General features: G+C 44.7%; 2 protein-coding genes and 1 non-coding gene across 3 annotated transcripts; 1 reads left to right on the forward strand and 2 right to left on the reverse strand.

Moving 5' to 3' along the window:
• The first annotated feature begins 3,763 nt into the window (after positions 1-3,763).
• gucy2ca (guanylate cyclase 2Ca) lies at positions 3,764-16,353 on the forward strand. The gene is made up of 27 exons (XM_047037894.1): positions 3,764-4,434; positions 4,734-4,846; positions 5,053-5,120; positions 5,664-5,879; positions 6,015-6,133; positions 6,221-6,317; positions 6,501-6,621; positions 6,735-6,894; positions 7,253-7,335; positions 7,472-7,595; positions 7,752-7,833; positions 8,058-8,151; positions 8,296-8,358; positions 8,533-8,604; positions 9,302-9,406; positions 11,388-11,474; positions 12,157-12,289; positions 12,794-12,931; positions 13,189-13,277; positions 13,369-13,460; positions 13,813-13,971; positions 14,236-14,428; positions 14,727-14,901; positions 15,180-15,278; positions 15,389-15,483; positions 15,625-15,701; positions 15,947-16,353. The coding sequence occupies exons 1-27, from the start codon at positions 4,224-4,226 to the stop codon at positions 16,149-16,151; spliced, it is 3,270 nt and encodes a 1,089-aa protein (XP_046893850.1). The 5' UTR covers positions 3,764-4,223; the 3' UTR covers positions 16,152-16,353.
• Positions 16,354-20,343: 3,990 nt separating this feature from the next.
• On the reverse strand, positions 20,344-25,032 carry plbd1a (phospholipase B domain containing 1a). Its single transcript, XM_047037947.1, has 11 exons — positions 24,790-25,032; positions 24,027-24,249; positions 23,774-23,857; positions 23,499-23,640; positions 23,051-23,191; positions 22,635-22,779; positions 22,304-22,504; positions 21,986-22,126; positions 21,603-21,788; positions 21,381-21,487; positions 20,344-21,059 (listed from the first exon to the last, which is right to left on the reverse strand). Exons 1-11 carry the CDS (start codon positions 24,863-24,865, stop codon positions 20,883-20,885), a joined length of 1,623 nt encoding a protein of 540 aa, XP_046893903.1. The 5' UTR covers positions 24,866-25,032; the 3' UTR covers positions 20,344-20,882.
• Positions 25,033-25,263: 231 nt separating this feature from the next.
• Positions 25,264-25,336, reverse strand: trnar-ccu. The gene has a single exon. It is a non-coding gene; the product is annotated as a tRNA-Arg (tRNA).
• Positions 25,337-25,443: the final 107 nt, after the last annotated feature.

The following is a 25,443-nucleotide window of genomic DNA, read 5'->3' on the forward strand; positions in this document are numbered from 1 at the left end:
AACCACTGTCAAGAACTGACATCACCAGCTGCATCATGGGCACTGCACTATCTATCATTCCAGAAATCTGTGTGTGTCACCGACATCATTGCGAGCACTGTGCCTTACCTATAATTCCAGGAATATGTGTATGTGCCACCAATTGTATCACGGGCAGTATGCACTATCTATAGTTCAAGTAATCTGTATTTGTGTGTTTCACTGACATCTTAATCACAAACTGCATCACGGGCGTGGTACACTAGTTCATCTTGATGTGATGTCTAATTTAAAAAAGTTACATGTGGTGCCATACACAAAATGCAAAAGATGTCTTATTTTTTTGTTTTAGTGGTTAATCTGAAGAGTTCAGTTTTGTTTATCAACAGTGGCCTATTGTGAAGAGAATATTGTGAAGAAAATAAATAAAACAATGCAGAGTTCTGTAATCGTTTGAAAAAAATACAAGGACATGTGAACTGGCCTGCAGCCGAACTGGTCCTGCTAATCTACTCAATCAATCAACCAATCGATCACATTAACCTTCTCATTTATAGATTTGTTACCATAGTATCATAGTGTTAACATTTTAATGTAAGACTATTTTTGATTTAGTCAAAGTAATAGTTCATAACAGTGGCCTGTGACTCGAAGTTTAGTATTCAGTCAAACTGTAGTTGAAGCGTTACAGTAAAACCAATCAGAACACAGACAAGCAATCGGTGATCTATGTTGACATCAGAGACATCTAGGAAAAAGCTTCCGGATTCGATGTAAGTGTGCGTGTTACTCCTAAACCTGCCACGAGAGGGCAGACTAACAAAGAAAGACGACGTCAGAGTAGATAGTGCTGAGGATATTGAAATCAACTTCGCCTTCTGTGTTATATTGGACATGTTCTTAAACAATTGCATCTGATGAAAATGTCACATAGTAAATGAATAAGTGAGTGGATTAAGCAGGGCCGGCCCTATGGTTTTGGGGGCTCTGAACGAAAATAGTGTAGGTGGCCCTTTGGCCAATATATTAGCGAACCAATATAACTGACAAACTGTAACATAAATATTTTAGGTGGGATCTTTGAAGTTGTGAAAGCCTTCTTAAAAACCCAATGGAGCTCTAACATCATACTTTAACCAATTATTCAGATTCTGAAGCTGATGCCTTAATATTCCTTTACTACTATAAGTCATTGTTTTGACGACTAGCAAAGAGGTGAACAAGTAATTGTCCTTTTGATCTAAAAACAATCAAAGAACTTTGAAACACTATCCTGTTTGCCTCCATACCTTGATATGGGTTTGAGATAATCAAGGCTTTTATTAGTCTAGCAGTTCAGACTGTGATAAATTACTAAGTTTCTAATTGACAAGCCACAAAGGAGGTAGATAAGAAAGACAGGTTGGGAAGGAAAGTTGTCTATGACAGGGTTCCAGATTTTTTCAATAGTTCTGGGTTATGGTCCTAGCTGGTTCATCAGTTTTGAATCCATTGACCACCTCATTGTGTCACAGTTACCAATGCTTCTCTTACTAATAAACTAGATGAGGCAACACCCAACCTCATAAAGCCTACATACGTACATATAGAAACCAAACATGTACCTTAAATAGACAGAAACAGGCACCATAGCTTCCTGGAGCACATGATAGGGTATGGTCACTGAGCAGAATCAGACAATATGTTCCTGGGAGTGGGTACTCAGGGATGTGTGTGTTCACTGGTCATGCTTTGATGTAGAGGGAGCAATTAGCGGTACACTATGAGAGAATCTGAGGGATTTAGAAAGTGATTTGTAGAAAGTAGGATCTACCTGGTCCAAATGTGTGTGTGGCTGTGTGTGTGTGTGTGGCTGAGAGGGTGCCCTTTCAAAAACACCAACATCACAGATAGTTTTTAAAACCACACAAGTTTCATGTACATATGTTAGTGTTAAGCTTTTACACAATATGGGCCTTTCTATACATCCTGTGATAAATATACAGAGACACCACCCATATTCTGAGAGGAACAGGAGGCTTTCAGCCCATGTCACAGCCCGGCTGCAATGAAGTTGCTTTTTAGACACAATAAAACAGAAACAATCTCTTGTTCCTTGTTGTGGGGTGTGATCGCTTAAGAATAGATACACTTAATTTCTAATAAAGTATTAAATTAAACAGGGCACCACCTTGCTATTGGGTTTTAGGATACCAAGGCAACCCATAGTTAATATGTAATAATCAGTATTCTAAAATCATTAATTTGTAGAGTAGAGGGTTAGGGTTAGATCAGATAACAAGGTAAATGAGGGAACAATCACGCGAGATAAGATTATGCAGAATAAAATAGAAACAATCTCTTGTTCCCTCAAGGCACAACATCCCCGTCAGCTTATCAACAGGGAAGTGTGAAGGGCAGAATACCTCTCACCTCAGGGATGGTAATGTCACTGCATGACTGGGTCTCCCTAACCAACCCAGCCATTATAGCCAGACACTCTTTGGATGGTGTTTACTCAGGTCTTTATAACCCTAGCTGGTACATATATGCCCAAGAAATGTTGAGTTTATGGAACACAGAAAACTCAACCTAGGTGCCTTGGTACCTAGGGTTGCAACTGCTCCAACAGCTTTCGGAACCCATCCTTCAATATTTGCAGGGCAGAGTGAGTGAATCCATAGAACGGGATGTGAAGTTAATTTTGTGTAAAAGCTTGACACTCACATATATAAAATGTGTGGCTTTAACTGTGGTCTGCTGGGATGTTGATGTTTTTGAAATATATAGAGCACCCTCGCTCATATACATTATCCACATAAACACACACACACACACACTGCAATTAAATCCACTTGTAAAAACTTGTAAATGTTCTGCTGCTAGCATGCATATAACATGAGAAGTTATTGCAGGGCAGCCCAACCCTGTTCCTGGAGAGCTACAATCCTGTATGTTTTCAACCCAACCTCTGTTGTAGCATAGATGATACAATTTGTCGCCCAGGTAATTGTTAGATTCATGTGTGTTGGATTAGGCTTGGCAGATACAAGTGAGAATAGTTCTCATTTGGAACAAAGTTGGGCAGACTTGGTTCGCAGGATACATGTCCACAGAAACATTTTAAAGCTTGCAATATGAGACTTCTAACAGTAAACGATATAGGCTACTAACAATTCATGTTCAATTACATGTCAGAGAAATTTGTTTTTCACTAAATGGAAAGATAGTAGGTTGGTTTATGAGAATACATCTGGCAAACAGATTTATAAGCAGACAATCTGGTTGGTTTTATAACAATATTTATAACCTACACTCAAACCTTTACTTTATGGCCTATGGTGACCTTCAGCCCTCTGACGCTCTAAGCTTTCCCGTTCAGCTGTCTTGTGGAGATATCGTTACTGTTGAGTTTACAGCTTATTTGATTGTTTTGTCCCCAATGTATGTTTCCACGTCTACCTGTTTGGTTTTCACAAGCCTGTTAAAGCACTCGTCCACATTCCCCAGCATTTGCCTTCTCCTTCAACTGTTATCAACCTGCAGCAGCAGGTTTTATATATTTAACCACTGTACGAATAAAGTCCTGATTGTGAACAAACTGTGACACATATGGATATTTAACCACTGTACGAATAAGGTTCTGATTGTGAACAGTAAAACTATGATAAACAACTATTTAGGGTAGTCTAACACATGCCAACATCACTTTAAATTCTCGGTCCACAAGCTCAGAGACGTTCACTTGAACAGGGTGTCATTGCATGACTCAAATCACACCCCTTCCTCAGTGCGTGCGTTTGAACTGCCTGCTCACAGTTGTTGATTAACAATGCAGAAAGGTAGACAGAAACTCTTATCAAAGACACAGCGCAGGTGTAGGAACTGTTTTCAGTGGCCTACACCACGAATGAAGTAATTTAAGTTTTTAACAACATTGAGACATTTGAGCCAAGGTAACTTTTTAACTGACGGCTATTTCCCCACCTTCAATCAAGTCAACGGATCTGTTCGTAAACGCCGTTGATTCATCTGGACCGCTATCACTTGCTTCCTGAGATTACAGTCAAATCGACTGTTGGCTTTCTGAAGCTCCATTTCTTTTTTTGGAATGGCTACTGGGTAGGCCTACAAGTGCCTAATAAGCACCTAATCTTGGGATTCAAACTCAACTGAAAACTGATCTGAGGACTTACCTGAGGAAGTCTCGAGGCTTTCTGGATTCAGGGAACCTAGTTGGTAAAAACCTTTCTAGAAACGCGACGATGGCCGATGTACATTTTCGCTTTGTCTTCGTAGTCCTACTGGTGTCATGGGTGTCAAGTCGGACGCTGGACGAGTGTCTGGAATCCAATCCGGTTGCAATGATGAACGTTGTGCTCCTTGAGGATGAAGGCTCTGACTGGAGTTTAACATTCGTCGAGGGCGCAGTTATTGAAGCTATCGAACAGGACAAGAAGCTGAACGAGGCCGAGGGTCATTTTTTAAATAAATCCTAAATGTCATTTATCATTTTGCTGTTCAGATAGGCTATTGCAGGAGAATATTCCACGTGTGCAATAGCTAGGGAATGTTTATTGCTATAATTACCCAATTACATTTAGAAACTCAAAATAATGTTGCTAATTTAAAATAACGTGATCAATATTGCAACGTGTGCTTGGTAAACCCCTAAAACCTGTGTTTTTCTATGAATAAGCATCTAAACCAATGAAAGCATACAACTAAACTTCCAAACGAGTTTATTAAGTTGTATCCTGTTTCTCTTTTTTTAGGTCTGAACTTAACCCTGACAGCCAACTACCGGGGCTTCAACACCACCCTGTACAGACGTAGAGGCTGTGGAAGCAGCACCTGTGAGGGAGTGGAGATACTGAAGTCCCTTCATGTGAGTAAAGGGTGTGTGGGGGACCAACATGGTGGGTGACTGACAGTACTGACAGACCAGATCTCTACTGTAGTTAGTCACAGCCATAGCACACCAGGGTATCATTTCCTGGTGCTGCTAATATGCATGTGTGTCAAATAGACTTTCATTTATTTATCCTATGGTGTTAATGCCTGGGGGGGGCCCTCATTTTGGTTGTTTTCCAGAGGAGCGGTAGTGTGGGATGTGCAATGCTAGGCCCTTCCTGCACATATGCCACGTTTCAGATGGTGGAGTAAGTATGACGCACCTAACACAAGCTACCCACAAACTCACTCTTCAGTTCAAGTACTGACCATCCATGCCACTGAATTATAGTCAAGCTTGTCGCTGGAGTAACTGGCTCAAGCAATAATATGGGGTTGCCAAGGGAATTTTTTAAATCAGAGAACTCCATGTAGTATTAGGATTATTTTTGTTTAATTTAGGACATTATAATCAAAATAGTTACTACTAAAATACTGCTTCCACAATACTACTTTTATTAAGCGCCTACACAGTCTTCTTTATGGTATGCTATTACGGGACAACGTTTACGGAAAGTGGACGCTGCTATTTATCGTTTTAAATATTTGCATTGGCCGATAATTGCTAGTTTATGGCTCATCTGTGTGAGATTCAGACCAGGTGAAGATTTGGTTGTTTATTGTTCTGGTGCTGTGCAATATCCTGTGCTGAGCGGTAACAATACATTCACTTTGTTTGTCATCTATCTTTGAACCCGTCTTGTGTCTGTCTTTGGTTGAGCTTGTGTGTGTTTGTGTTGCATGCTTTATAGTGAGACGATTGGTCTGACACTGAGCATCCCTGTCATCTCAGCTGGGAGCTTCGGTTTGTCATGTGACAACAAAGCAAACCTAAGCCGGCTCCTCCCACCTGCACGCAAGATATCCAACTTTTTTGTGAAGTTCTGGGAATTTCAGAGCGCTTTAAAGAGCCACTGGCACATGGCATACGTCTACAAGAAACTAGATCCCACTGAAGATTGCTTCTGGTGAGAGACACACACACTCACGCACACGCTCTCTCTCATGCACACAGAAACTCACACATTTCCTAATTTACTCTCTGTTGTTTCACCATGTGTGTGTGTGTGTGTGTGTGTGTGTGTGTGTGTGTGTGTGTGCAGGTATATCAATGCTTTAGAAGCCCCTTCAGCACAGTTCGCTGTGAAACTAGACCGAATCATGCTGCGCAGCAAAAAGGATCTACAGGAAGCCCTCTTGAATGAAGACAGACATAGTAACAGTGGGTATTTTGTTACGTCTCTCATCTCCTTTACATTCATGTCAGCATCAGTGACTGTTTTAACCCTTGTACCTGTTTGTATCGTAGTCTTCATTATGTGTGGAACCCCAGATGACATCAAAGACATAAAGAACGACACAAAGATTAACCCGGACATTCTCTTCATGCTCATTGACATCTATGAGTAAGATGGTTTTAAGTACTTTGAGTTTTTCTTCTTTTTTTGAACTCAATACAGAGCGTGCTCTGTTTCTCAATGTTAGATGGTTGACAGTACCAATTTACACCACAGAGAAACGTACTGGATAATGCAGTTTTTTCACAATCATGAGCAAATCTTGATGTAATGGTTGGCCCTCCTATAAAGTCACAGGTACCACACCAACACAACAGCCAGCCCGGGCATGGAGAACGTCCTGGTGCTCACCTTGCCTGAGAGGAACTACAGCCATAGCTCTCGGTGGAGATTCCCCAATAACACGGTCACAGTCTGTCTTTTTCTTCTATGTCCATCTCCTTCCTCCTTCCTATGATCTCTTGTGATCGATTTCCCCCCTCTCCTTCTTATTTGGCTTTTTTCTCTCTGTGTCTCCTGTCACAGGAAATAAACGACTATGTGACAGGTTACCATGATGGTGTGTTGCTGTTTGGTCATGTGGTCAGAGAGAGGATGCTTGCTAAGATGGCAAGAAAAGAAGCAGGACTATTTGGACGCCCCAGTCCCAAACCACAGAGCCCCTTCAGGAATCTCTCCTTTGAAGGTAGGACTCAAGACATGGCTATATCCACCAATTGGACTTCCACTAAGTCTAGGTTCTTTTCCACCAAGTTTAGCTGCAAACGTATCTACTATTATTCCTCGCAGCCCTCAGTAATGTCAGGGAGAACTGGCATACTGTACACCCGATCAGCAATTTAGCCATTTTTTCACCAGTCCAATGCAGCCGACATAGAACCCCTAAAATCGTTTGTGATCTATTTTACAATAAATAACATTAGGACTTGTTTGTCACTTTCAGTTTATTTTACAGGAAAAAACCCTCACTATTACTGTATTGAATAACCGTAAAACTGTCCATCCGTCTGTGTGTATGTGTGTATCTCTGTGTGTGTGTTCAGGTATGGGCGGACTGTACGTGCTGGATGAGAACGGTGACAGAGACGTGAACTTCTCTGTAATCTACACCACTACCAACAACGAGGTCAGCTTCGATCCACAGCTGTAACAATAGTCCAATGATCTCCTTTTTGGTTAAACATTAGAAACACTTTGTACAAGGTTGTTGAGTTTCAGTGTGCAGAGTGTGTGACTCTGTTATATGCACTCCCCCCCCCCAGTACAAAACACTTTTTGTGTTTGACACGTCAACAAATGAGACCAGAGTGGGAGACCTCTACCCCTCTCTAACCTGGCCAGGGTCACGCTTGCCTGACGACAAGCCTGTCAGGCCAAATGATAATGGTACTGAATAACCACTGCTTCTGTGAACATGCAGGACACTGTAACACACACCCTACAAGTGGTTGGATTGGGAAGTACATCTGAGGAGTAGGCTGTGTTGTGGAAGGTGGTGTGGATTCATATTCTGGGCGGGGATGTGTATTTGTGTGATTCCAGGTTTGCAGTTTCAGGATATCATAGTGATCGTGTTAAGTCTCAGTGTGGTCGTGGTGACAGCCATCGCCCTTCTCTTCTACAGGTACGTGCACACCACTCTGTGTTCTGGGTGTACAGTACCAGCATTACCTGACAACATGCCTTCATGAGAAAGCATTTCCCTTTTGTGGTCTTCCATCCTGCCCTCGACACTGTGAAGGGATTGGTTCAGTGTGCCGACCCCATCCTCCACTCATTATAGATATCTTAATAGAGGAAGGATGGAAGGTTTAAAGGTTGTCTCACTTACCTCCTATTGTGGTGCAGGCAGAACAGGAAGGAACGTCAGAACCAGAAGAAGTGGTCCCACATCAACCCAGAGCTGCTGGGGCCGCTGGACGGGAAGGAGGTGTCTCTGAAGGTGAGCTGGTCTGCTTGGTACAGATGGTTCTCTTCTCATCTTAGACCTCTATTTGTAAAGTCACATTCATCATGCACTTTTGAAATAGACTCGATCGATTGTTCTTGATGTGTCCAGATAACTGTGTGTGTGTGTTTTTGACAGATTGATGAAGATAACAGGAAGGACAGCATCTACCAGATCCAACGGGCTCGCTATGACAAAAAGGTCCCACAAAAAGGCTGCATACTTGCAGGATATATCTAAAACAATATGAAGAGGAGACAGTCATCGTGTGTGTGTGTGTGTGTGTGTGTGTGTGCGTGCGTGCGTGTGTGCGTGTGTGCGTGTGTGTGTGCGTGTGTGTGTGTGTGTGTGTGTGTGTGCGTGTGTGTATTTCAGCCTGTGATCCTGAAGGAGCTCAAACACACAGACGGTAGCTTCAGCGAGAACCAGAGGATTGAGCTCAACACTGTAAGACTTCAAACATGATGTCACCTCCTCTACTTACGTCATTATATAGCAGTCTTTCCTTATTGATGTATTAATTGCCAGTAGATCAAATTTCAACATCACACGCAATTAATTCGCCAACTACTGGACACAGAACAACAGGACACGTTTGAATAATGTAACATGGTTGGCTGCGGTACCGAAAGAGACATCAAAAATATAATATGAGCCACTAGAATTTGAACTTCCTCTTTAGTGGTTACATTCCCACGTTCTTCCTGTCAGCTGTTCCTTGATCCAGTGGGCATATTAGGCAGCTGTACCTGCTTGTAGGCCAGAGCCAACCATGCTTATCTGAATGAGGTTTGACCACACATACTGAACACACATTTCATAAACGTACGTGTGTTCAGTGGTTTGGTGATCCTATCAAGGAATCTTTTATCTCTGTAGCAGTCAGCAGTGAGGTATATGGCCCAGACCCTGAGACCTACCAGAACTGGGTGATACTGCAAACTGTGGGAACGAGCGTGGGGAATCATCACGACAGGGATGCCTTCATTTAGACTGACATATGTCCACAATTCACCTGCCTTTTTTCTTTCTCTCCACTCTCTCTCTCTCTCTCTCTCTCTCTCTCTCTCTCTCTCTCTCTCACACTCTCTCTCTCTCTCTCACACTCTCTCTCTGTGTCACTCACTTTCTCTCTCTCTTTCAGCTACTGCGTATCGACTACTACAACCTGACTAAGTTCTACGGGACGGTTAAGTTTGAGTTTGGCGTGTTCGGAGTGTTCGAGCTCTGCGAGAGGGGCTCCCTCAGGGTAAGAGGGGGTGGGGTTAAATGGGAGGGGGGCGGGATTAAATGGGAGGGGGGCGTGGGGCTATGGAATGGAGATCTTTATAATAGTTATAAGAGTGATGTAGTTCCCATATGTAAACTGTTTTTTCATTGTCTGTTTGATAAGCACCCTGGACATTTACCCTCACATACAGTGCCCTCCAAAAGTATTGGAACAGTGAGGCCAATTCCTTTATTTTTGCTGTAGACTGAAAACATTTGGGCTTGACATCAAACGATGAATGTGAAACCAGAGATCAACGTTTCAGCTTTTATTTCCAGGTATTTACATCAGGATCTGATGCACAAATTAGAAAATATCACCTTTTTGTTCGAACCCACCCATTTGTCACGTGAGCAAAAGTATTGGAACATATGACTGACGGGTGTGTTTTGTTGCCCAGGTGTGTCCTATTACATACATTATTCAATCAATAAATACCACTGAATGTCTACACTCAGGTTCAGATTGGGTAAGATAGGTTTTGTCTATGCAGACTATATTCAGAGGTGAAAACAACATGAAAACCGGAGCGCTGTCTTTGGGTGAAAAACAAGCAATTGTGAGTCTTAGAGAAGATGGAAAATCAATCAGAGCCATTGCAGAAACATTGGCCATAGCCAGTACAACCATTTGGAATGTCCTGAAGAAGAAGAAAACTACTGGTGTACTAAGTAACAGACGTCGAACAGGTAGACCAAGGAAAACATCAGCAGTTGATGACAGAAACATTGTGAGAGCTGTAAAGAAAGACCCTAAAACAACTGTTAGTGAGATCAGCAACAACCTCCAGATGGCAGGAGTGAAGGTATCACTATCTACTGTTCGCAGAAGACTTCATGAACAAAAGTACAAGGGCTACACCAGAAGATGCAAACCACTCATTAGCAAGAAGAATAGGAAGGCCAGGCTGGAATTTGCCAAAAAGTACAGAGATGAACCTCAAAAATTCTGGGACAAAGTTTTATGGACTGATGAGACAAAGATTAACTTTTACCAAAGTGATGGAAAGGCTAAAGTTTGGAGAAAGAAAGGAACTGCTCATGATCCCAAACACACAAGCTCATCTGTGAAACACGGTGGAGGTAATGTCATGGCTTGGGCTTGCATGGCTTCTTCTAGGACGGGCTCATTAATCTTCATTGAGGATGTAACACATGATGGCAGCAGCAAAATGAACTCGGAAGTCTACAGAAACATTTTGTCTGCCAATTTAAGGAAAGATGCAACCAAACTGATTGGCAGAGCCTTCATCATGCAGCAAGATAACGACCCAAAACACACTGCCAAAACAACAAAGGAGTTCATCAGGGGCAAGAAATGGAAGGTATTAGACTGGCCAAGTCAATCTCCAGACTTAAACCCTATAGAGCATGCATTTTACCTGCTTAAGAGGAGACTGAAGGGAGGAACCCCACAAAACAAACAACAACTGAAAGAGGCTGCAGTGAAAGCCTAGGAAAGCATCAAAAAGGAAGAATGCAAAAGTTTGGTGACGTCAATGGGTCACAGACTTGCTGCAGTTATTGAAAGCAAAGGATTTGCAACTAAATATTAAGTCTTATTCACTTAAATATGTTTTAAGTATATCTGTTCCAATACTTTTGCTCACATGACAAATGGGTGGATTCAAACAAAATGTGATATTTTCTTAGTTGTGCATCAGATCCTGATGTAAATACCTGGAAATAAAAGCTGAAACGTTGATCTCTGGTCTCACGTTCATTATTTGATGTCAAGCCCAAATGTTTTCAGTCTACAGCAAAAATAAAGGAATTCGCCTCACTGTTCCAATACTTTTGGAGGGCACTGTAGTACTCCAAACACTAAAACTTTAACAAGGCCCCAAATAGTTGCTAAATGTCTTTTACAGTTCTCAGGGGGCCCTGCGTTATACGACAGCACACAGGTATAAACTGACCGACAGTAATGTGTTTTTTTCTTTCTTCTTTTTTTTCCACAGCATGTTCTCAACGATAAGATTTCCTATCCTGAGGAGACCTTTATGGACATGGAGTTCAAGATATCAGTCATGTACGACATAGCCAAGGTACCCTGTTAATGCAGAGTTCTATGTTTATAACCAAGGTTACAGCACGTAGACAGTGTACCCATGTCTTTTCTCTACACTGTATAATGTCTTGTACATGGATAACATATCCGTTGTTACAGTGTAGTACAGAGTGGACCCAAACGCAGCACAGATACAATGAGGTGATTTATTGGGGTGTTGTCTTGAGTTGTAGTCTTGTGTTGTGAACCAGCGGGTCTGCAGGCAGACAGGCACTGGTTACACGGATGACGATCCTGGGCACAAAGAAAACAGGTTTTATTTAAGGCAAGTAAATCAAGCAATGCTTGAGGGTCGAAAGCGCATAATACCACTGTAGCTGTGGCAACGATCTGACGAGGAGTGGTTGGAAAGCCGGGTTGAAGTATTGCAGGACGCTGAGTTAATGGGCGGCAGGTGCGTAGGATCTAGGCAGGATGATTCAGGCAGGATGGCACAGGAGCACTAGCAGGGGGTGTAAAAGGGACAGGGACCAGGCCGTGGCTGTGGCCGTAACAACCGTGACATTGGCCGGGTTTCCCAGATTCGTTAAGAAGCTCTTAATGCTAAGAGCTTCTTAAGAGCGTTCTAACCCGGTCGGTATGATACTAGTTAGTAGTGTGGAGACACACGGATTCCCATTACTTATGTGAGTCTTCGCTACCTCACTGTACCTCTCCAGGGAATGTCTTATCTTCACACCAGCAACATTGTGGTCCACGGACGGCTGAAGTCCACCAACTGTGTGGTGGACAATCGCATGGTGGTCAAGATTACTGACTTTGGCTGCAACACCATCCTCTCTCCAGGCAAAGGTACGGCCATCTGACTGTCAATATTGATTAGTGCTGAAGGGGCTTTGATGTAGCAACTCCATAGAATCTCCACCACGAGATTACAGTACAGAAAGAGATAAAGATTGGGATAGAGAATATCCTTTTCAGAGATAGATAAAGATACAGTACGGAGATAGAGAGATTGGGAGATAGATGTATTGTGCAGAGATGAGATACATGTAAACTGCATGGACATAACAGGTCCTTTCTGTTGGAAACCATTGAAAATTGACTGAAAACCTTGAGAAAACTTAATGACACTGTCTTTGAAAACAATTAAAAAGCCTTCATTGTCATGGCACCATCATAATGAACGATTAAAACACCTTCCGTTTCAGGGTCTAGCCTTGGCCGGGGAGTCAAAGGCATTTCATTAAAAACATTAAAAGCTTTTTCAAAAGACTGCTTTAAAAGGCTTACACTAGTAACAAGAGTGACCAATGAGATTGAGCCTTTTGTCTCTGTGTGCTCCTTCCCTCCTAGACCAGTGGACAGCCCCGGAGCACCTCCGCATACCGGGCATCTCCCAGAAAGGAGACGTCTACAGCTTCGCCATCATCGCCCATGAGATCGTCCTGAGAAAAGACCCCTTTTACACAAAAGCCTGCTCCGACCTCGCAGGTAAAGATCACACCTCAGTCACCACCAACCTTCGAAGAAACTCTCCACGAGTTCTCAGGAATGGACAGGATTAGTGGAAAAAGCTCCATCTACTGGACACCATGTCAAATGCAATACTCAAAAAGTTTGAATCACTGGCATCTGTTCTTATAAAGCAGAAGACTTGAACAGGAAATGGGTGTGTGTGGTTTTATTTATTTTTTGCTCAGGTTTGTGATGCAATTCATGAGGAAACGTCTTTTGTTGTTTGGTTTCAGAGAAGCTGTTCAGGGTTCAGTATCCCAGCGGGCCTCTGCTTTTCAGACCTGACATCAGCTTTGAGGCAGCGACCGAGAACGAGGCTGAGGTAGCACATAGCGAAAATGTCTGCGCCTGATGTGGCTTAAGATCTGTGATGGTAGATGGTCATTCTGTTTGTGTGTGTGTGTGTCCCACAGCTGTACATGCTAATAAGGTCCTGTTGGGAAGAGGACCCAGAGAAGAGGCCAGACTTCAAGAAGCTAGAAGTGTGCCTGGGCAAGATCTTCAGGTACACACAGCGTAGTGCATGTTTAGAGAGTAGTAGGGAGTCCGGTGGCTGAGCGGTTAGGGAATCGGGCTGGTCATTTGAAGGTTGCCAGGTCGATTCCCGGCCGTGCCAAATGACGTTGTGTCCTTGGGCAAGGTACTTCACCCTACTTGCCTCGGGGGGAATGTCTCTGTACTTACTGTAAGTCGCTCTGGACAAGAGCGTCTGCTAAATGACTAAATGTAAATGTGTACGCTACGTATGTGAATGTGTGAGTGTGTGTGCATAGGATATACCCGGACACACTATCACGTCAAATATATCCCAAATTTGCATTTACATTCACATTTATAAATGTGGTTTGTCTCCCCAGCAACCTGCACCAGCAGGCCAACGAGACGTACATGGACAACCTGATCAGACGTCTGCAGATGTACTCCAAGAACCTGGAGCACCTGGTGGAGGAGAGGACCTCCCTGTACAAGGCTGAGAGGGACAGGGCTGACCGTCTCAACTTCATGCTGCTGCCTGGGTACACAATCGCGGAGCTCTGGGTCCTACCTAAGCCGGGCCATGTGGGGGAAATGACTAGAATGTTTCTGAATCCACCTGTCTGGTTTAATTGTCGGTTGAATACGAATAACTAGCTCTCGGCTCGGCTGAGAGCGACAGGGCCAGACTACTTCGTTTTGATGCCAATAAGGCTATCTTTCCTCCCCCCCCGTAACCTGTCAGACTAACCTATGCCTTCCAAACCTTCCACGCCCGTGCCCCTCCCTCCCCCGCTCTCTCCCAGGCCGGTGGTGCGCTCCTTGAAGGAGACAGGCTGTGTGGAGCCCGAGCTGTTTGAGGAGGTGACGGTGTACTTTAGTGACATCGTGGGCTTCACCACGTTGTGCCACTACAGCACCCCCATGGAGGTGGTGGACATGCTCAACGACATCTACAGGAATTTCGACAGCATCCTGGACCACCACGACGTCTACAAGGTGGCTTCCTGTGTTGGGACTGGGGAGGGGGCGAGTGGGGGTGGATTTGCGAGGGGTCTCATGGACTGACAGATCGATGATATCTGCAGTGACGTCATGCTGTATGCTACTGAGTATCCAAAAACAGATGGGTTAAAACGATGCCTGTTGCTCTCTTTTCTCTCTCTCTCTCTCTCTCTCTCTCTCTCTCTCTCTCTCTCTCTCTCTCTCTCTCTCTCTCTCTCTCTCTCTCTCTCGCTATCTCTCTCGCTTTCTCTCTTTCTCTCTTTCTCTCTCTGTCCATCTCCCTCTCTGTTAGGTGGAGACAATAGGCGATGCTTACATGGTGGCGTCGGGGTTGCCGAGGCGGAACGGTAACAGGCATGCGGTGGACATCGCCCACATGGCCCTGGACATCCTGGCCTTCGTAGGGACCTTCCAGCTGCAGCACCTCCCAGGCCTGCCCCTCTGGATCCGCATAGGGGTGCACTCAGGTACCCCGCTGCACCTCTGCACACAACACACACATTCAGAAAACTTACTGTGTTGCTTTCAGTCTGTTACACTCCAGTGGAACTCGCAATACAACAGTAGTATTTATTGATTCTGTTTTGTTGACTCGTTGTTTGTATTTGACTAGGATAGTCTGGTTCCGTGTAGACATTTAACGGTTTAGAGAAACTGTAGGGAATATTTGAGACGCGTGTTACCTCTCTGTTTTTATCAAGGATCATTTGTTCTTGCTCTGACTGTGGTTTGGCTGTGTTTTCAGGTCCGTGTGCAGCTGGGGTGGTTGGGAACAAGATGCCTCGCTACTGCCTGTTTGGAGATACAGTCAACACTGCCTCACGCCTAGAGTCTACAGGCCTGCGTAGGAAACACACACACAAAAACATACACACACATCTCTCACACACACACACACACACACACAACACACAGTATGTTCAGCAGATAACCCCATCTATCCTTTGTCTCCAGCTTTAAGAATCCATGTCAGCCAGTCCACCATCAACATCCTTCAGAGAACAGACTGCCAGTTCCAGTACGAGCAGAGAGGAGAGACCTACCTCAAGGTCACTGGGTTTCCGCCCGTTTCATTGTCTTATGTCCGTGCCCTTGTCAATTAGTGACTATGTACAATACACTGTTATCGATCAACCGAGCCTGTGATGTATGTGTGTGTAACACGTGTGTTTAATGGGTGTGTGACTTAGGGTAAAGGCAAAGAGATGACATACTGGTTGACAGGAGTGACGGGTACAGAGCACAACCTGCCCATGCCCCCGACGGCGTGAGTAAACTGGGACAATTACTGATGACTTTCAAATGCTACATTTAAAACTCCTTGATAAAATACTATTTGGAGTCTATATGCAGTATACATTACGTTCAGTTACTTAGTTGACCTCAGTTATGCCTTATATGTTGTACTATAAACAGAATGATTATAATATGGAGTGTGAAGTATTGGCGATCACTTAATAGTCTAGCAAGAATCCTCCTCTCCGGCCGTCATCATGCCTGTTGTGTGCGCAGGGAGAACTTCCAGAGGCTGCAGCAGGACCTAGCGGAGAAGATCGTGTCCAGCCTGGAAAAGCGAGGCCCAGGGCCTGACGGCCTTGAGAAGAGGAAGACCCTGTCCACCAAGGTCCGCCGCAGGGACACCGCCAGCAGCCAGGGGGATGGCCTGCCTGAGTACTTTCACCTAGCCATCACAGATGACCCCAGCACCTACCTGTAACCCAGCACTAACCTAGAACCCCAGCACCTACTTGTAACCCAGAACTAACCTAGAACCCCAGCACCTACTTGTAACCCAGAACTAACCTAGAACCCCAGCACCTACTTGTAACCCATAACTAACCTAGAACCCCAGCACCTACTTATAACCCAGAACTAACCTAGAACCCCAGCACCTACCTGTAGAACTACCCTATAATCCCAGGACCTACCTGTAACCCAGTATTTTCAAAAAAAACTCAGCACCTACCTATAATCCCAGCACCAACCTGTAATCTTGCACTTACCTATAACCCGCACCTACCCGTGATAATAGCACCTACCTATGGTCCCAGCACCTACTGTACTGTTACCTCAGCACCTATAGACTGCATAGTGATGAGGACAGTGCACCATTGTCAGAGTTTGATGGAAGTTGCAAGATCTCTGAGATACATCTAAATCACAAACCAAAAGCATTGTGTTGTGTTTAGGCAATATAACGGCCAATATATCCCTAAAATGAGGAATGAATGTTTCATATATGACCAGGCCTGGACTGGTAATCTGGCATACCGGGCAAATGCTCTGTGTGCCAACGCACTTGTGGCTGATATGATATTTAATATATAAATCTTTATGCTTATTATAAAAAATTTTATCAACTTAAAATTGGCCAACGACCGGACCATAAAGCAGTGACAGCAGCCCATTGGTTCATTTTCCATACTGACACTGGGCTGGCCCAATCACATCTCTTAGCTCTTTTGGTGTACTGGTGGGTGGTGTCCGACTGATTGTGGTTGGCCGGTCTGAGCAAAAATGCCAGGGCCATTTTTTTCCCAGTCCAGTCCTGTATTACTGATTGTAGCACTTAGGTATAATAGTGACTTTATATGCTTCAAAATGCTTAATGAATGCTTTTTTTTGGACAAAAAGATGTTTCCGATTTGAAACGAGTCCATGTGGTGAACAGTGAACTTTATCTTGACACCTTCATTCTCCTGCCTCCATAGTAATCTTAAAAATTGAATGTGGTCCTGTGTGTGTACTGAATTGAAAACATCTCATATCTTCTTCTGTATGTCACGCCCACAGCCGTACCCGTGTCTGTTTGCCTTTCCCTAGTGTGTCTTTCTGTTCTGTGTGCATCAGGTTCGCTTGTGTCTGTCAATGGTCTCGTTAAGTGTTTTGTTGCGTTCACCTGTGTCTTGTTTGGTTTGGTACTTAAGTCCGTTATTTGTTCAGTTTTTGTATTGTGTTTCGTGTAGCCTGTGTCTCATACCTGTTCATCCCTGCTGTCTCCACCTTTATTAGTAAACCTTTGTCGTTTTGTAAGCCCTTGTCTATCTCGTCTGTCTCATTGTGCTTGGGTTCTCCCTGCACCTCGTTACAATGTATGTATAGTTATACCAAATGGCCTGCCTCTATAGTCTCTTTGATGTTGAATATTTATCTTAACCAAATGCAGGGTTTCCAGCAGCACTTTTCATTTAAGGTGGCAGCCTAAGCAACACACGCCTGCCGCCTTAACTACGTCGTAAAAAAAAAATAGCGATATCCGCCTTTGTCCTGTTTTCTCCCTTCCATTCTAAACCGTTCCATGATTTGTAGATGTGTGAAGTGTGTGTGTGTGTTACTTTATTAAACTGTCAATCAGTTTTTACCAAAATGGGTGTATTGTTATGTCTGGGTTCTGTGTCAAAATACCTGTCAACTGCGGAGCGTTGTATTCGACTCTTTTGAATACAACACAAATAATCAATATTGTTTACGAAATTAACTCATCCCAAAATAATGTACAGTACATTTCAATTAAAACATCCTTTAAGAAAGTTTTCATTGGAATCCAAAACCCACAGTAGCAGCACATATGGCAAAATATTAAATTATCTTGCCTCACCAACACCACAAATGACCAAAATGAACACTTAAAAAGCATCACAGAAGCACACGTTAAGAACAAAACACAGGCAAGACAGTTCACTCAGTTGGAGCACTGCACAGTCTTGGTGGTCACCAAGGCAGCATCCCCCAGCTCAATTGCAGGAAGTGGGATCACATGTTCCCTCACAGACCTGCACATTACCAGGCCCCCCTCCCCCTGACCCCACCCCCCCTGACCACCACCACACCCCAGGGAATCCCTGCAGCAAGGTAGACCCTCTTCCTGGCTGAAGGCTGTGTGGTCCCCCCCACCATTCATCTGGGGCCAGTATTGAGGACTTCCCCTCTCCCTCTGTAACACCACCACAGAACCGTGGTGTCTGGGTCTGTCCATAGATGGATGGGTTTTATCTGGAACCTCCAGACCTGCCTCTGGGTCATCTGGAGAAGGCACAAGAGGCACTGTGTCAGCACTATGAAGCCAACTGGTTCTGTCAACATGTTATGTTACTATGTTTAGGAGAGAAACCAAACTTGGCCCAAAACATACACACGTCAAAAAAGCAACCTGTTACTCCAGCCTCAAACTTTCACTCATAATGACAGTTTGTTGTTTCAGTTACTAATCAGACAATGCCAGTTCTGCAACCCAATCAACTATGTTCTTTGGCCAAATTGTTGTGCTATGTCCCCCTCAGGAACACAGAGGCTGCAGTTAGGTTGTACTAATGAGGAATGTAATGTTGGTATGTCTATCTCTGTATGCAGTCAGGCTTGCCCAGTAACAAACTATTGTGTCAACAACACAGTAACTGTGTGCATTAAAAGTGCATGGGTAGTTAAGCGTCTCAGGGGAGACAATCACCACACTTTCGCTAAGAGTAATTTCCGAAACCTTGAGACTTCCGTTAGCTCCCTTGCATTTGCTGCCTTATTAGCCCCCTTTACTATCTATGCTGGTTCAATAAACATCAAACTGGAGGCTGGGTTAAACCGTGTCACGTTGAACACGTTCAGTCACGCGTCTGAGTGTGTTTGCGTGATAGTTGGGTCAGGTGAGAACCTCTGTGTCGTCCTAAACCAGCGGATGTGTGCTGGCTGTGAGAGAGCTGCTAAGGGCCAGGAGGCGTCCCCTGAGGACCAAACAGAAAGGGGAACCGAAACAAGGGGTTCTGAGCTAGGGAAGTCAAGCTTCATCTATCTGCTGTACCAAACTCCTTACTTACACTAATCTCTCCTCTGATGGAACAATAACTGACTACAGCTAGGAGACATTTCTTTTATGAGATGTTTCCCAGACGTGGAATTAGTGTTGAATTAGTTTATATTTCAGGTGTTATATGGGTCTGGACTGATACTGTACATGTACTTTGATACATGTTCAATATCGGAATCAACTTCATTGTTTTCCTCTTACCTGCTGAGTTAGTGTGTGTGGCCCGCAGTCTGTATATGATGAACCAGAGGCAGAGAGCCAGGATGGAGCCGTTCACCACCACCCCGACAGAGACCCACACAGCCGGGCTGAGAGCAGGGTCTCCCATGGTGGCCGAGGCCTCTGTCCCCCACCTTACCACAGGAGAACCTAGACGAAGAAGGCACATGACATCCTCACAACAAAGCACTCTTTATATGATTCGTCACTGAATACAAGAGAACAATCATCTCTGAGGGAACTGAATCTGATGATCTCTGTCAGTCGTCATCTGCATGCCAGCAGAAAGTCGCTAGTCAAGAGACCACACCAGAAATCTAGACTGGAGTGGACACAGCTGGGCCTGCAGACAGAGAACAGAACACTCACTGACCTGTGGCTGGCTGAGGCCGAGGCAGGGGTCTTCCTGAGGTCATCCAGAGGTCATCTTGCGGGGTTGGAGAGGGGACACAGGTGACGAGTAGTGTGTCCCACTTCCTGCCAGGAGGACAAGCCTCCCTGCTCATAGCGATGGCAGGTCAGGTGGCCGTCCACACAGAAAAAACCTGCTGCCTCTCACCTAGAGAGAAGCGTCTGAGAAAAACATACAAGTGGAGCCATGTGGACACTGAGAGACACAGAGAGAAGGGAGGAGAGTAGTGGAATAAATATAGCCCCTCAACAGACGTTTCAGTTCTGCTGTTTTTGCAGGAAAGAGTGAATCACTGAATGGGTCCCGAGAGAGCATGAGAGAGAGAAAGAGAGAGAGACAGAGACAGGAGTGGAACAGGCAAGATGATGGTGGTGGTGATGAGGTGGTGACACACCGATACAAGATTCGGGCTACTAAACTTGTACATCCTGTGACAACAATGTGCATCAACCTAATAAACTCAACCAACACAACGTTGGCTAGGGGCACAGTTGTTTCTTTTTTTTATTAACAATAAAGTCAAGTGCTATGAGTTCATCAAAAACAAATACAACGTTTAAAAGACATTCATTTCACATGTACAAAAACAAAACCACAGGCATCGATCATGACAGTGAAATTGGCCCTGAGAATTGCATTGTGGTGACAGTTAATTCAAACGATAGTGTTCCTACGCAATTTAAACAATATATGATGAATTGTTACCTCATTACAATCAAGAGCATTTGACTAATAAACAGGTCTAGGTTTAGGCCATGATTGGAAACCTCAAACTCATAAAGCGTCCACTAAAACGAAAGCTTAATTGCAAAAGGACAAACATTTAGGTGAATACAGCAGCACCTCATTTCTATGCCCAAGGCATGTATAGTTCAAGGTCAACTGAGCAGGAAAAAAAAACACATTAAGCGTCACACACTGACAGAATTCTTGATTTCAAACCGTTGATCACTATAGCAACGTGGCCCCTGAGGACGTTTCCTGATAGCCGTGCTCCACCCCCTCCATTGTCCTCCCTCTCAGGGGGTGAAGAGCAGGGGCTGCATGTCCGTGAAGGTGAAGTTGTAGACGAGGGGCAGGCCCTGGTGAGCCGTGCTGTTGAAGCCGTCCCAGGAGAAGGGGGGCAGGCCGTGCTGGGTGGTGGGGCCGTTCACAGCCTCGGCCTGGAACTGCTCGGCCATGTGGTAGTCTGTCACCTGGAGAGGAAGGGAGGGAGGGACCATGTCACATTATTCAAACGTGTCCTGAGAGAGAGAGAAAATGTGAGTTCTCAATTTTACAACAATTTCAGGTATGTATTTGATGTGCACGTTTCATGTTTTATTGCACAGTGTAAGTGAAGTGTGACAGGAAGGGCAATGAGAGAGAGAAAGCCATCAAGCCACGCAGCAAAGGGCCCAAGCCAGATTCAACCCCAGGTCACTAGGGTAAGGTCTCAGCCTACACGGTGCACACACGTTGCCGGTGAGCTACCAGGGCAGCGCATTTTCTGGTTCATTCTCGTAGATCAGGCATACCTTAGTGTCATAACACCCTCCTGGACTGGGGTGTGTCTGCTTCAGGTCATTACGACAGCAGATGGACTTGCAAGGGTCTCCTTTAGAGTAGGGGTCATTTTTGTAGTCTGAGGAGGAAAACAGAGCGATATAAAATGATGTCAACCGAACCAAAGAAATTCACAGAAAATAATCAAAGAAACAAATTTACGATGAAACAATGAGAGTAAACGAGTCTCTAACCGTTGTATCTCATGATGTATTTGAGGGAGTCCAGGTCCTTTACCCCAGCCTGGTCTCGTCTGAAGATCTTGGCCCGTGGGCAGAGGTCATAAGAGAAGTCATCTCCATACTGCTCCCACATCTTACCGTAGCCACTCAGAGCGTAGATCCTAGAGTGGAACGGGATGTTGTAGGAGGGCCAGTAACCTGCGGAGAGAAAAGGGAGAATGAGAGGAAGTCAGAGAGAACGTGTCGAATAGAACTCCAAATGTTGAGTCGAATTTCAAAATATGCTTGATCACGTTGTCAAAAGTGCCCCCCCCCCCCCCTTAAAAAGTAATTTTTATGTTAAACTTTTTTTTTCTTCTACCCTTTATAATTGTGTGTGGTCTAGTGCATCTCACCCCTGCGCAGAGCCTGCGTCTGGTCTGAATACTCCACCAGGCCAGGGATCTGCTCCACCACAGTCAGAGCTCCATCCTCCAGGCTGTGGCCCAGCTTCACTCTGCTCCTGTCCAACACCATGTACTGGTTGTTATAAGTACCTGGAGGGAAGCAGGCACGTGAGAGCGAGGGAGAGGGAGAGGCAGAGGCAGATCATGACATTTAATGTTTGTCTCAGAAAACAGGAGCCAAAACTAAGGCTAAAATAAAACCGCAATGTCACTCCAAAAACAAAGACATTCATGTCTATGTTGCTATACCCCCCCCCCCCTCCTCACCAGAGTTGTATGAGGCAAAGGTCTTGGCCCACTGCTCCCCAGTGTTTGCCAGAGCATTTGCTAGCCGGACCCTCTGCCAGGCCAGCAGGCTGTGGGGGGTGATCTGGGAGAAGAGGGAGGAGTTGAAGACGTTGTTGGTGGTCTGGGTCATCATGAGACCGTTGCCCAGCAGGTAGAAGTCATCCAGAGACACTAGGAAGCCTGTGAGACGGGAAGGTGTGTGTGTGTGTGTGGCGGGGGGGGGCACAAGGGGAATAAAGAGACAAAGTGGTTAGAGGCATTATTCATTGCTCTTCTTCAGGGGATGTTTTGACACATGGGCATTTCTTACCCGGGTAGCTGCTGAAGGATAGTTTGCCAGTGGCGGTGTGGGGTTCGCTGACATGGAAGTCCCAGTGTTTGTAGATCCGCATGGTGGCAGCGTATGTGTACCAGCTGGAATGGGCAAACAGCAGGTTCTCAAAACCTGGGAGCATCTGCATATGTAAGGGACAGATGGTTGAAGGTCAGCAGGCCTTGAAATAGAAACACTGAATATGACTGAGTACATTAGGATTGGGTGGAAAAACAGCTAGATATCTTGCTGATGGATTCATTCATCCTTGGTCTATATGGGGGATCCTATTCAAAATAACATATGTTACATGGGAGATTGAATGTTACATTGTAAATGAATGTTGTCTTGTGTTTGTACATGGCGTCAGTGATACCTATCCTAGGCAGGACAGAGAAGGCATGACCGCTAACCTTGATGAGGGCAGAACAGTGTCCCATCCCTGGCAGTTGGAAATCACGGAGAGGAGGTTTGGTGTTGGGGACCAGCGCAGGGATCAGGTCCAGCAGGTCGCCTACAGCGTTCAGGAACTGGACCGCAAACAGCGACAGAGGCTGTGGAGAGGCACACATAGCACAAATGTACGTGTAGAGCAATACATTTACATGACATTTAGTCATTTAGCAGACGCTCTTATCCAGAGCGACTTACAGTAAGTACAGGGACATCCCCCCCGAGGCAAGTAGGGTGAAGTGCCTTGCCCAAGGACACAACACCATTTGACACGGCAGGGAATCGAGCCGGCAATCTTCTGATTACTAGCCAGACTCCCTCATCGCTCAGCCATCTGACTCCTGGCACTTGCATTTATTTGGATATGTATGTTTTTGTATCCATCCATCTCTTCACGTTTCAGCCTACCTTCTGGCCTTGTTTTTTGGCCCAGTGTGCCACCCCTGCCTGGAGCCCATCCATCTGGGCCACGATGAAGCCAGTGTGTCTCCACAGAGGGTCGCTGCCCTTGTTTAGCTTCACCTGCTCTCTGGTCCATGCATCCTGCTTACTGACACACACAAGGGACACTCCGTATAGTCATTGAGAATTGAAAGCCAATGCTGATATGAAATGTAGTGTCTGAACTGGGTGTCTTTACTGTGGTTGTAATGCTTTCTGTGGAGGTGAAGAAAGTGGCTCACTTCATAAAATCCTTCACTGGTCCTAAGACCTTGGGGTCCTCGATGAGCTGGGGATACATGTTGGCATAGTGGCTAATCATTTGCCTGTTGAGAAATGAAAAGAAACCGAAAAAAAAAGAAGTGAAACCTTTATATCCATACACATATGGCTGTGTGGAAAATCCCCTCTGTCTATCCACCCAGCAACATATGATTCAGTGGCGTAAATGTATTCAACAACTTTATGAGGAAAAACAACAAAAGCAGCACTCACGGGGCAGTGAGGAAGCCTTCGAGGAAGCCTGCCAGGAAAAAGGTGACCTCGTCAGACTCGTTAGTCTCTCCATACCCTGCCCGCAGCTCCAGCACACTCCAGCCCGTGAGAGAGAGGCTGTCGTTGAGGTATCCATACGCACCACCTTGCTTCTCCAGCACCCCCTCTTTCAGTAGGACTAACTTGTGTGTGGCGTCCCAGTAAACTGTGGCTACTGTCATCTCTGGACAAACACATCAATAATTCACCTTAGTAAATCAGCTTTGTTCTACCACTATTGGTGCACTGTACACTAAACTCCAGCTAAGGGAAAACGGCCTGATAGTAATGCTCTCAGACTCGGGAACTGGGGATATACAGTAGTTCTGGACTGCTGTGAGGAGTTTTTCTAGCAGGTATGAGATGGATGACCAACGGCTGCCTGAGAGGGAACACATCTACATCAAAATAGCAGCGTTGTTGTTACAGTGTCAACTTACAAGGTACTAAAGGGTATGAAATCTGAATTACATAAGCAGTCTGACATATGGAGGTTTCTAGTACAGAAGAAAACATAACACGAGAAATGGAAGTGCGAATAAAAGTTCACACCAGAAGACCGATATATGCTGTTGTAACTTGTAAATAATAATGTTAAATATGTAGAGCTAAATAAACGATAAAGCACGCAGGTGCACATACATTCTTTAGCTTATCTTGTTTAGAAAGAGATAGTCGGTTTAAGAATATTTTGAGCTTTTTAGCTCGCATGTAGCCTACTTACTGTTTGGGCTACCGCTGGTGAAGGTTATAGCCACACCGAGCAAAGAAAAAATACATAAACTCGTCTCAAAAAGCATTATAGCCTTAACGCGTGAAAATGTTTACAAGACTGGTAAGAGCAGCCTTCGCTCACAATCTGTACAAGCACAAACACAGGACTGAGAGCATGAGGAAGAAATGAAACTCGGAAAGCGCCTACAAGTTTCCTCTAACCAAGGTTCGCTTCTTTACTCATTGGCAGATCCGGGGGTGCGGAACTTGTCCCGATTGGTTACTATCTGGGATCGAATGGGAAGGGAGCAATTCCATCTCACAAAATTCAATGTAAAATCATGATTACAATAAAACACACTTGAAGCACACTTACAAAGCAATAAAACTGCATGAACTGTACAACATACAATATTACGATCATTTGGATCAACCCCAAAATCGGTATTAAATCAAAATAGACGTAATTCGGAATAAAATACTGCACCCCAGATGGGACTCGAACCCACAATCCCTGGCTTAGGAGGCCAGTGCCTTATCCATTAGGCCACTGGGGCTCGTGCGTCAAATGATCATATTATTTTTTAATTTAAACTAGGAATCGTAACAAGGCATATTCAGTTGAATTACTTACGCTGTAGCAAGCTTAAATTTGTAACTCTTT

This window comes from Hypomesus transpacificus, chromosome 17 (genome assembly GCF_021917145.1).
Source record: "Hypomesus transpacificus isolate Combined female chromosome 17, fHypTra1, whole genome shotgun sequence".
NCBI lineage: Eukaryota > Metazoa > Chordata > Actinopteri > Osmeriformes > Osmeridae > Hypomesus > Hypomesus transpacificus.